The sequence below is a fragment of the Eubalaena glacialis genome, chromosome 7 (assembly GCF_028564815.1).
Source record: "Eubalaena glacialis isolate mEubGla1 chromosome 7, mEubGla1.1.hap2.+ XY, whole genome shotgun sequence".
NCBI lineage: Eukaryota > Metazoa > Chordata > Mammalia > Artiodactyla > Balaenidae > Eubalaena > Eubalaena glacialis.
This window is the reverse complement of record NC_083722.1, coordinates 99939642-99952187: the sequence shown is the minus strand read 5'-3', so window position 1 is coordinate 99952187 and position 12546 is coordinate 99939642. Positions and strand designations below refer to the sequence as shown.

Below are 12546 nucleotides of genomic sequence, written 5' to 3'. Positions count from 1 at the left end.
CCTTTCTGCCAACTATTTTGAGAGCTGAGGAAGTCAGGTTTATAAGAAGGATACTAACCAAGCACGGACATAACTTATTCCTACATGTGAAAATACCCCAGTTTCAACAATACACAGCAGCATATATATGGCGTCTCTGCTCAGGTGTTCATAGTCTTTCACAGTCTCAGTCATGTCTTTGTGGCAGGCTCCCTTGTCTTTACTGATTCTCTTAATGGGTGGAAACTTCATGAATTTCCATTTCAATAAGATTTAGAAGGTATGTATAGCCATTTTGTTAAAATACAAACAACAACAACGGCAAAGCAACTACTAGTATTTCCTAAGTGCCAAGCACCATGTTAAGCGGTTCACATGGATAATCTCAGTCATCAAAACAACCCAATGATGTCAGCACTGCTATTATCCCCACACAGGTTAATTATCTCATCCAAGGTCACGGAGCCAGCAAGTGGGAGAAATGAGATTCAAAGCCAGATCTCTCTGACTCTAAGCCCAGCCTCTTCATCACTACTGAAGACTTCTGCCTACTCTTCTCTTTTATCTCCATAACCAGCAAATCATCTATAGTTAGGTGTCAGCTCTGTCATTAATCAGCTCTGAAACCTTGGGGTTCCTCCTGGTCCTGGTTGATCACTAAGTTTCCTTTTGTAGCTGAGAAAGCTATACATTAGCAAAGACGTCTAGCTGAAATTTTGTTTTACAAGTATTATCTAACTTCTTTTTCCTCTGCCCTGTGAAACAGAACGAACACATAGTCACATACCCACGCTATTGCTCCGAGTGAATAATAGGTTGAAATAGCTGGAGTCCATCCAAATACAGATTTACATCCGACTCTTGAACTTACAGTTTTCTATCTGCATAGACAAGTATGTTTATGATAAAAAGGCTTCCATAAGTGGCAGTACTTTTCCAACTTCTAATGACTCCAAAATATGTAATTAGGTAATTTTTAGCTTTCTTCTTTAAATTAAAATAGAGGCAAATATTCTTTTGGGGATATTTTTATTTGCCTTAGGCTATCTTACTTCACAGAGGGAGTTACATATGGGCAAGAGGGAAATAATAAATATGCTACAACACATCTGTATCGATTATAGATAAACAGGAAAAATGAGTAAGATTTCCTGGCACAGTAGAAAGAACCAGGGAGAATGCAGAATCAGGATTCCTGGGTTCACATTCCTCTTCCGCTACTGGTGACCCTGAGAAACTCACCAACCTAAGCTTTATCTTCCTCAGTCAGATCATTGCCAAGATCCCTGACTCGGGGGCAAGATATAAAGTGATAGAAATGCAAATTAAATGTAAATTAAAATCTCATCTTTCACAATTCTTACTTGGTACTTTCAACCCATCCCATCAACCTGGTGTTGGAATAGACTTACATCCTGTGCCATGCCAAGAGCATAAAGGACTTTCTGTGTCTACTATAAAGCACCCAGGCTAAGGGATGTGGACAATTCTATTTCTTTAAAACTGACAGGGTTGGCTTGGTGACTGAAGCAAAACACAGAGGTGGTCAAGGCCCTTTATTAGTATAATAATCCACATCCATACCTCTGAATAACCAAGGCAGCTCTTTTAAAAAATCGCCAATGTCACTGCTTAAACAATGTTAGCTAAAATTAGTATTTGAGTCGTGGGTTTTTAATTTGTTAGCATAGTGTTCCTAGACATGAATTCCAAATCTATAGAGACTTGAAAGAAATTTAATTAAAGGACTGAAGATAACATTAGTTACAATACTATAATAGCTACAATGGCTGTAATTCTCAAAATTGTATTGGATGATTCTGAAATAAGATAGCTTTTCAGTCATAGGCATTACCAACAGTTGTCTAAGAATTATTAATCATATCATGTTTGCCATGATGAATTAATTTAACAACACAGTGATATCTGTACATATTAATATGAAGGATGTCACTTCAATAGATTTCATTATTTGAAATGAGGACACACATATTAATCTATATGTTCTCTGGGTTAGTCATTACCTTTTACTACCAGGTTTCCAGTACTGCTAGCAGTTCCAAAATGGTTAGTGGCTATGCAGGTATAACTTCCAGCATCTGATTTAGTCACATTGACGATTCTGAGGCTTCCATCTTCAGAAATGGTAATTCTGAAATCAAAGCAAATAAACCCAAAATGGTAAGTTTATCACATATGACCAACTGGAAATTATTTCTGTCATTCTGTCATTTTCAAACTATTGAATCATGGCTGTATCACTTGACAGCTTCATCTTCAGGATATTCATATACATACACATGATTAGGATGCACGACTTAGTACTTTTAATACTTTTCTTGCTAATATGGTCTCAACAGTCTGTTGGAATAACTATTAGAAATAGGAGACAGGTTGTAACCACTCTCTCTCTTTGGCAGCTCTAACCACATTATGCAAAGAGAAGGCTTACTGTAGATCACCGTTAGTCTTAAAACTGCTGAAGAATAAGAAAAAAAAATCCCTCGATTGGCCACTTTATGCATGTTCATCGAAAGTGTTTTCTTCTAGATGAGAAGGCTTAAATTAAATGAGTTATTATTAAGCATATTTCTTTCTGAAATATGTCAGACAATACACTTTTAAAAAGATGCAAAAACTGAACTTAAAAAATTAAAATATTCCACAACATGGTATGACTTTGGCAAAATAGCACATGTGGATGGCACATCTCAGGGCCCACAATTAGGGACAAATATCTACTACCAGGTGGGAAGGAAACACTTTCACTGACAGACACAAAACTGGAACAGGAAGGATTCGAGAGAACCCTGTTTTAAACTTGACTACAGCTGAAGGGAGAGATGCAAAGATGAGTAAGACATACAGCATGGCTTAGAGGCTAGTTGGAGAAATAAGAAATGTACACAGATGGCCCATTCAAGGTAAATGCCTGTTGAATCTTCACTGTATCTTTCAAATCTACCCACTTCTGTCTATCTCTTCTGCTCCCTCTTTTTCACCCAACCCTTCACGACAGCCTCTTAAATGATCTATTTCTACTCCTGCCCCTCAAATGCATTCTTCAGTCAGTGGCCAGGGGATCTTTTAAAACATAGATCAGATTACATCACCCCCCCAGGCTTAAAGATCCTTTTTTGGCTCTGAGTTGCACTCAGAAGAGATTCTTTCCTAGAACCTACAAAGCCTAAGGGATCTGGCCTTTGCCCTTCTCTCGCCTACTTTATTTCATCTTAATCTTTCTACCCTTCAGTGAACTCTAGTCACACTGGCCTTCTGCAAGTTCCTAGAGTATCTGAACCCCTTTCCCACCTCAGGACCTTTCTGTTTGCTGTTCTGTCTGCCTTGATATCAGGGCATAGCTGTCACCTTCACACCCTCTCAGGACCTCAACTTGGAGATAGCTGTTCCTTATAGACTTTTCCTGACTCACATTTCTAAAGTGAATTTCCCCTTTCCTGTTATTCTCTTTTCCTGCAGCCACTTTATTTCCTCCCATTCAACACAATCCAGAAGTTTTGTTTACTGGTTAACTGTCCTATCACATGGAATATCAGCTTCTCTGAGGGCAGGGACTGTGTTTGTTTGAGGACTCAGTCTCCTGGATCTAGTACACAGGACCGACATGTAGTAGATGCCCTGTAAGCATCTGTTAAGTGATGGAGTGAATAAGTAAATAAATATCATAAAAGAAAAATCAATATTATGTTATAGGAATTCAGAGTCACTGAACCACTTGGCACTAGTGCCAACCTTAACAGAGTCCTTTACAAAAGGACTAGGTTGGGCACAGCTTTACTTAATAGAATTTTGGCTAAACATTTTAAAATCAAGGGAAGATTTAGATGCACTGGGTCGCAAATGCTGCATATACTTTTCTCAAAGGCTCTTAGGGATGGAGAAGTGACAGCCTTCCTGACGACCCATTCCAGGTTCTATGATTCAGGCTGATGAGAGAGTATGAAGGTGTGAGAACTCTACAAAGGATGTTGGCATCAGAAGGACGGGTGTTCCAATTCCAGTTCTATCAGCTCTAGCTGTGTGACCGGAGGGAGGCAACTTGCTTAACTTTTTCAGTTTTAGCTTCCTCATCTATAGAATAGAGCTCGTAGTACCAATCTTGTAGGATGACAGTAAAAAATTATGTAAGAGGGTCAGTGAGATTCCTGCTATTTATTAGGTAGTAGTTCTCTTTTTATCTTCAAAACTGTCCTCTTATTTAATCATTGGTATATATGGGGAAGATGGGACACCATTCTCTTAATATAGTTATTAAATCAGCCTGCTTCATGCACTCCACTTATCACATGTGACAACCTGAAGGCAATATATGAAGTAACTGGGTCATCCCAAATCAATGTACAGGATACAGACAAGGAGGCCCTTTGTTCATTTACACCATAGATATACATATAACACTTGCTCAGTAAAGAACATATGATACCCCATTAGCCAAAGAGCTTCTGTACTTACAAAAATAGAGTGGTGATCAAATCCTAATTACCTCAATAACCACAAAAATAGCTTTAAAGGAATTAATCATATTCCCAATTACAAAATAATTTGCTGGAAACCGAAATGTTGGCATACGAGAACTCAATAAGAAAGGTGACATTTGTGTTTTCAACATGGAGTCATCTTCCACGAAGTAACATAGGCCTCCGGTGTACTGAACACTCTGAGGGGTGAGCTGACTCTTTCAAAGCACCAAAGGCCTATTAATAATTTATACCATTTAAAATTCCCCAAACCTGAAAAGCTTGTATCACACTGTATACTGTATAATGCCAAAGTATATGAATAAGGAAACAAGTACAGGATTTGTCATCAGATGACCTGGGTCCTAGCCTTGACCCTGATACTTGCTAAGTGTATGACCTGGCCAAATGACTTATGCTCCAAGACAAGGTTTCTCAACCTTGGCACTACTGACATTTTGGACCAGAGAAGTCTTTGTCCTGGGGAGGATGTTTAACAGCATCTTTATCCTCTACCCACTGTACTCCAGTAGCTCTGCCCCTCCTCCCAAGTGGTGACAAACAAAAATATCTCCCAAATGTTCCCTGGGGGCAAAATCACCCCAAGTTGAGAGCCACTGATCTACATCAGTCTTTATTTTTTAATTACACAGGATATTATGATGATTATCTTATACAATAGATAATATACGTGAAAGTTTCTATTAACTGTAAAGTGCTGTACAAATGTTTTTCCCAGTGTCATTTCCATCCATGCATCCCTAATTTTGGTATTTCCATTGTACAAAAGGCACCCAACATATTGTGGCTACTCAGCTATGGGACCCAGCTAGCTCTTCACAATCTCTCACAAGGCTCTTCTTTCCATTTATGGAAATCCATTGTTTTCTCAAAACTTCCCTGTCCAATTTCCTATGGGTCTCATGAAATGAGAAAGAAAATTTACAAACTACTGTACTACCCATCTTCAAGATTTCAGTGCCTCACAGGGGTTTAGTGTTTTAATCTTCCCACTGTTTTTCACAAAGAGTTGAACAAAGAGCTAAGCCTCCAGTGCTAGAGTTCCAGACAATGGAGAAGATCAGTGAAGGAGAAAATTTGTAGAAGAATTTGTAATTTTTAGTAGCTGTCATTAAATCACATCATACTTCTGTGACCGCTTACTCTTCCTAGGGATAATCCAATTGTGGGCGCAATATGAAGTTGGGAGAACTGCTCTTTTGGGAAATTCAACCACTTCCTTATCTGAGTAATGCAGTGTAGTGAATAAGAACATATGATCTGGAACTCAATTGTCTAGACTCAAATCAGGCTTGTACCAGTTACGAGCTATGTGACTTTGGGTAAGTTAATGTCTCTGTATCTAAATTTTAAAATTTGAGATAATGTAATAATAAAAGTAACTATATCCATAGGGTTGTTGTAGAGATGTGCAGTGCTCAGAACAGTGCATGGCACACAAAATGCACCACGTAAGTGCGCTAGCCAAATGCTCTATTAACTAAAGCTCTGTCCCCTCCTAGATCCATTGTTTCAAGCATTAATAAAGGTCTCTGTTAAGACTAAGACTACTCTGCGGTAGTTCTTTCCCTCTGAAGTCTGGCAACACATGATTATGCTTAATGAACACACGGGTGACCAGAAGTTGTCATGGAAGGGGATGAAAAACTGGACTCATGCACATGTAGATATCTACTATCTACCTCCTGTATACCAGGCCTCTATAAATCAGGAGGACCTTAGATGGTTATATAACTAGAAATTATTCCACTGTGTTATATACCACAATGCATAGAAAAAGGGGCATTACTTTTTCCAGTGGAGAAGTTGTTTCCCATACTATCTAGAGTATAAAGATGGGCAAGGACGCAGGAGGCCTGGCCAATCAGAAGCCCCTATTCTCCTCTCTGCAGTGATTGGTTTAGAAGAGGAGGGAACGGATTCTGCAGATGATTCTGTGTTGTCACCTCCATAGAACTTGTGGCTAGAAGATTGATTAACTCCACTATGGAGGAATAACCATGGGGTTCTGAGTATGAAAAAACTGACATCATCTTCTTCAAACCCAGCTGTAACATATACCATTTATTTCTGCAAATAAAAGCTAACTATACAATGACCTATTGCTTTGAATCTGCTTTTTGGGAATTTGATGAGGGATGAATTAGCTACAGAGCTAACATTTGGCCTTGGGGGTTAATTTGGATGAACTCAAGGAACTTCTGAAATGCACCTCAATACTAATATTTAGATACTTGCTTCCCTTCAATTTGGATCCTATACCAACTTAGAAAAAGTATTTTTCACCTAATACTACTGCATCCATTTTTGTTCTATGAATAAAGTGCCTAAATCCAGTTCAAGGACAGTTTCATTTTCATGTCTGTTTCTTCATGAGGTTTCAAAGTTTCTACTTCATTTTTGTTTCCCTATTTCAGACTACTGACTGACCTGTAGCTATTAGCTTGATATTGAACTCTGAGCTCCTCCTAATACTCACACATAGTGATGGAGTTAGATAAAAAGAATTGAAAATGTAAATCTGTTTCTGGCTTAGAACAGAAAGGTTAACCTTGACCTACCTGCAGGCTCTTTTTAAAACATTGATAAGTATCAGAGAAAAGTCAAAGATGATAAATCAGCAAGCAGTAAAAATAAAGGTATGACATAGGACTTAACTTTCTCTACATGAGAAGAGGTCATCTAATTCACAACATAATAAATTACCAATCACACAGAGAAGCAGTTGTTCCTCCATTGTCATTTGGAGACTTCAGATCCATAGTGGCTGGGAGCATATTTGGCATTATGAGACGAACTGAATCTCTCTTTCTCAGTATGAGGCTCTGGGTTACAGCCATTGAAGAGCTGACCTTGCCAGTCCTATAAATCTAAACCTGTCTGGAGACATTAGACCTTTAAAAACGCTGATCTTTTCTTTTTGGGCGCTTTAGTAACAGAGGACAAAAACTGCCAACTCCACAATATCCTATCACCCTACAGAGGAGGGTTATTCTAAAATGGCGACCTATGATTTTCTGGGTAATTCTCCATGGAAGCCCAATTGCTGATGACAGAGGCAGCATGTCCTCACCTGCCTCTGAGTCCTAAGGCAACACTTCCCTTATAAGTAAATCCCTTCAAAGTGCAGCTTAGAAAATCACTTCTCCCCTTCTGCAAAGGGAGGAATTATGGATTAATAATTTCCTTTCAACAAACAATGGAAGTATCAAACTGTTAAGTTAAATTTAATATTATCTTCAATATTGTTAGATCATAACTCACTTAAAATTTTACGTAATTAAAAAAAACACACAAAAAACCTCAAAGGGTCACAACAGGTTGCCCCTTTCTTTTATACATGATGAGTTCCAGAAAACACGTTTGGAAGTTGAAAGCCTGAATGTCAAATAATCGGTTTACACATTACACTGGGAGTGAACACTGGGGGAAGGTTGTGGGGAAGGAATAGTTAGGGAATTTGGGAGTGACCTGTACACACTGCTGTATTTAAAATGGATAACCAACAAGGACCTACTGTAGAGCACAGGGGGCTCTGCTCAATGTTATACGGCAGCCTGGATGGGAGGGGAGGCTGGGGGAGAATGGATACCTGTATATGTATGGCTGAGTCGCTTTGCTGTTCACCTGAAACCATCACAACATTGTTAATCGGCTAAACTCCAATATCAAATAAAAAGTTAAAAAAAATTAAACAAACAAACAAAAAAACTTCAGACACAGTCAACAGAAGCACTGCTGTGTCTCAGCTCAAGCAAACTGACAGGATGGTGGGGTGCTGTCACAGGACCCCTGATCCCAGGAACCACAGGTGATGCCCTAGAATGAGGAACTGCCTAGCCATAGATGCACTTGCTTCATTCCGCAACAGAATTTTCTTTTAAACCAAATAATTGGGAGAGTTCATGTAAAAACTCATTCCTGGCTAATTGTGGCAAATGGGAAGATGGGGTAGTCCTGCAACGCTTCCCCTCAGGGCATCAGTGGGCTAGAGGAAAGGAGGGGAAACTCCTTTAAGCAGCCGGTGGGCTTTCTAGCTCCCACCATCCCTGGCTTGAACAGTTCATTAATGTCTCTACCTCACTCCTGTGGCCTTCTGAAATTACTTTAAACCTTCACGATGTGCTGAGCTAATGGGATAGGGCTTGGGGGCAGGCTTTAGGTTTAAGGCCACACTTGCTTCCCTCTTGGACTCTCCCCACCCCAGACATCCCACACAGAACAGAGCAGTAGAGTACGAGGGGAAATTGGGCTTTGTATTCGTTTCCTAGAACTGCCATAGCAAAGTATCATGAACCGGGTGGCTTAAACCAAGAGGAATTTATTGTCCCACAGTTCTGGAGAGCAGGAGTCTGAAATGAAGGCACTGGCAGAGTTGGTTCCTTTTGGAGGCTGTGAAGGAGAGTCCTTCTTGCCTCTCTTAGCTTCTGGTGACAGTCAGCCATCCTTGGTGCTCCTTGGCTTACAGATGCATCACTCCAATCTCTGACTCCATCCTCACAGGTAGTTCTTACTGTGTGTCTCCTCACGTCGTCTTCCCTCTGTGCATGTGTCTGTACCCAAATTTCCCTCTTCTTACAAGGACACCAGTCATTGGTCTAGGGTCCATCCTAATCTTGTATGACTTCATTTGAACTTCAGGTAGATATGAAACTTAAGGGACATTCTTCAACCGACCATAAGTGTTAAGAGTGGAAACCCACCAGAGTTGTCGGTCTGGGTTGAGCAGGCAGCTTCAGGGCCTACTTTGCAGCCATCAGAGGATGAGGAGAAGGGGTGATGTGGAGGAGTGTTTGCTTCCATGGGGGTAGAACCATCACACGTGGTCTCACCAGTGCATCCACTTCCCTTCTCCATGGGCCTGGCCCTTTTCCCCAATAGTAGCTAACAGAGACTTGAAATTATTGCTCTTTAGGTGGTAATAAACTAATAATCACAAGTGGTGGACATATATACACTACCAAATGTAAAGTAGATAGCTAGTGGGAGGAAGCCGCATAGCACAGGGAGATCAGCTCGGTGCTTTGTGACCACCTAGAGGGGTGGGATAGGGAGGGTGGGAAGGAGACGCAAGAGGGAAGGGATATGGGGATGTATGTATGCATATAGCTGATTCACTTTGTTATACAGCAGAAACTAACACACCATTTTAAAGCAATTATACTCCAATAAAGATGTTAAAAAAAAATAATCACATGCAGAGTCTGAAGGACAGTTTGATGTGGTAATGGATAATATGTAGAAGGGTAAAAGTCCAAGAGGAAAACAAAGATTAAGGCCTACCTCCAATTTCAATTTTTTCTTCAATTAACCCAGTTTATTTGTTGGAATCAAATAGAACTTTCATTCTATCTGTTCTTTGTTGTCTAGACGATTAATTACTATTTATTTTGATGTTAAAATTATGGTCAAAATTAGGTAGAGGAGATCGCTACCAAATGGTGACCTACGGTTTTCTAAGTAGTTCTGCATAGAAGCCAAATTGCTGGAGAGCAGCCGTATCTTTACTTGTCCTTGAGGCAATAGCAATACAAAATAGTTTTAGAATACGACACCCATGAAGTAGTCGAAACTTTGAAGGAGTGGAGAGGTGGTAAGGAAGAGACAAAGATTTGTCTTTTCAACCTATCAACTAGAGAATCAGCCTGTGACCAACAGACTTGAAGACATATGGACCCAGAGCTATCCCTGGCTTTGTGCCAGTTGAGAAACAGGAAAAGCCTGGCAGGTTAACTGGCATTGGTATGCTGTAGACATCAGCAAAACACACCGAAACTCTGCTCTGAAGGAAAAAAAAATAGGACTTGTTTGGGTTTGAATTTGGCTATCTATTTTCATAAAATTCAAAAGATATCTTAATTTTTGTGATGGTTAATTTTATGTGTCAGCTTGACTGGGCTAAGGGATGCTCAGATAGCTAGTAAAACATAATTTCTGAGTGTGTCTGGGAGGGTGTCTCTGGAAGAGATTAGCATTTGAGTTGGTGGAGAGAGTATAGATTGCCATTGCCAATACGGACGGTCATCGTCCAATCTTTAGAAGGCCTGATAGAATAAAAAAGCTGAGGAAGGGAGAATTTGTTCTCTCTTTGAACTGGGACACCCATCTTCTCCTGACCTTGGATGTCCGTGCTCCTGATTCTTGGACCTTTAGGCTTGGACTGGGACGTATGCCTACTCTCAGGCTTTGGAACTCTGAATGACACCACCAGCTTTCCTGCTTCTCCAGCTTGCAAACGGCAGACTGTGTGACCTCCTGCCTCCATAAATGTGTGAGCCCGCTTCTATAATAAACCTTCTCCTATATATCCTATTGGTTCAGCTTTTCTGGAGAATGCTGGCTACTACAACTTTTAACTGGAATTTGCTTGAGTTTATATACTTAATTTCAAAAGATACATGGAAATGCTCAGCCTGATTGGGGAGAATGAATTATCCTGGTTTATGAAAGAAAGACTGTTTCATAGTAATGCGCAATTTATAAAGAGTCAACTGAGAGCTCTAGAAGACGGCTTTCCTCCCCATCTTAAGAATAAAGGATGTTTTGGATGACCAATTTAAGTGAAGGTCAGTGGGAAGAGACTTACTCTGAGGGTGGTTTCAGGCCAGCCTGTCATTGATCTTTCTGTGTAATGTCCAAGGCAGCAATAGACATCGCTATTGAACAGACACCCTGGTGATAACGTTCCCTTAGAGATAATTTGCTTTCTGTCGTCAGATTCGAATTTAATAAACCAGTGAGCAACCTGTGTGTTTCTGCCTACAGAACAACTGGCATTTCAGAGCTACTGCCCTTGCCTGCAGCACTGCTGGAAAAAGAAAATAAACTCATGTTTGTTTAACCTGGTTTGATCCGGCTCTAACTTTCTCTGAACAACAGTTTTAAAAGATTCATAAAATAACCTGGAAGGATCTATCTGCCCAGGGCAAGATGAGTATTTAATATTGTAAAGTTCATTTTAATTATTCTTTATGACATGGTGTGTGGATGAACGTGAGAAATACATTTTTTGGGCAGGTAAAACTTTGTAATTTTCTGTATTACAAATAACACTAATAATACCACGTTTGGGGGAAAAGAAATAAAATACAGGACATGGTTTTGTCTAAAATTTGTTTCTTAAATTGCTACCTTTCATTCAGGTAGTACTTCTCTGTGTCTCTATTAATATAAGACTTAGAATTCCTTTTTTCCAGTTTCTTATGACCTGAGATAATTTCAAATAAATTTACAAGGCATTGGGAAGATAAATGAGGTGGGGACAGGAAGGTAATGTAACATTTTATTTTCTGTACCTCTATGTATTTTTATCAAAGCAAGAAAATGAGAAAAAACTTATTATTAAACTACAGGCACTCAGGAAGTTTTACGTAACAACCTCTTAGGACACTAGAATAGTTTAATAACCAAGTGCAGCTGTCTTTAGAAATCATTGGAAATAAAGAAGAAGATATGCACAGAAATGGACCAAAAGACCCAGAGGAATAGCTGTAAATATACTCAGTTGAGTGTCGGGCAGGGCGAGGTGTGAGAAAGCGTATTAAGCACCTACAGTGTGCTACCGGGTGCTGAGTGCTTGCACTTATCATCACATTTAATCTGCACAACAGTTCTGAGAAGCGTTATTATTCCAATTTTTCTGTTGAGAAAAATGAAATCCAGAGAAGTGAATGAAAATGTCCAAGTTTAGTTAATAAGGGATGGAGTATAGTTTCTAACTCAGATCTCACTACTAAGCCTACACTCTTTCTACCAAGCCATCCTGCAGGGCTGGAGGGCCCAGGAAAGAAACGAAACAAGAAGCAGAAGAACATTATAACCACGTGTGAGAGGTTTTCCTTAAATTTGCCATTAGATCTTTGATTATAGTTAAATACATTTTTTTGGCTTTTTCATTTTACTTGTTGAAATTGCTTTTTCTAATATTGAGAAATGTGTGTTCACACTATTGTCTCAAAGCAGAAGCAAAAGAAAAGAATGTATAAAAACACAGCAGAGTTGTAATCACAGAAGGTTCCTTTACTGGGAAGTGACTAAAATGCCTGGAAGACAATGTTAATTATTAATT

At 39.5% G+C, this 12546-nt stretch overlaps 1 protein-coding gene across 1 annotated transcript in view; it reads right to left on the bottom strand.

Annotated features, from left to right (window-relative positions):
* CNTN4 (contactin 4) overlaps positions 1-12546 on the bottom strand; it is a 312839-nt gene that overhangs the window by 73443 nt on the left and 226850 nt on the right. The window contains exon 10 of the mRNA XM_061195546.1: positions 2004-2131. Coding sequence (XP_061051529.1) covers positions 2004-2131 — 128 coding nt within the window. The remainder of the gene's footprint in view (positions 1-2003; positions 2132-12546) is intronic.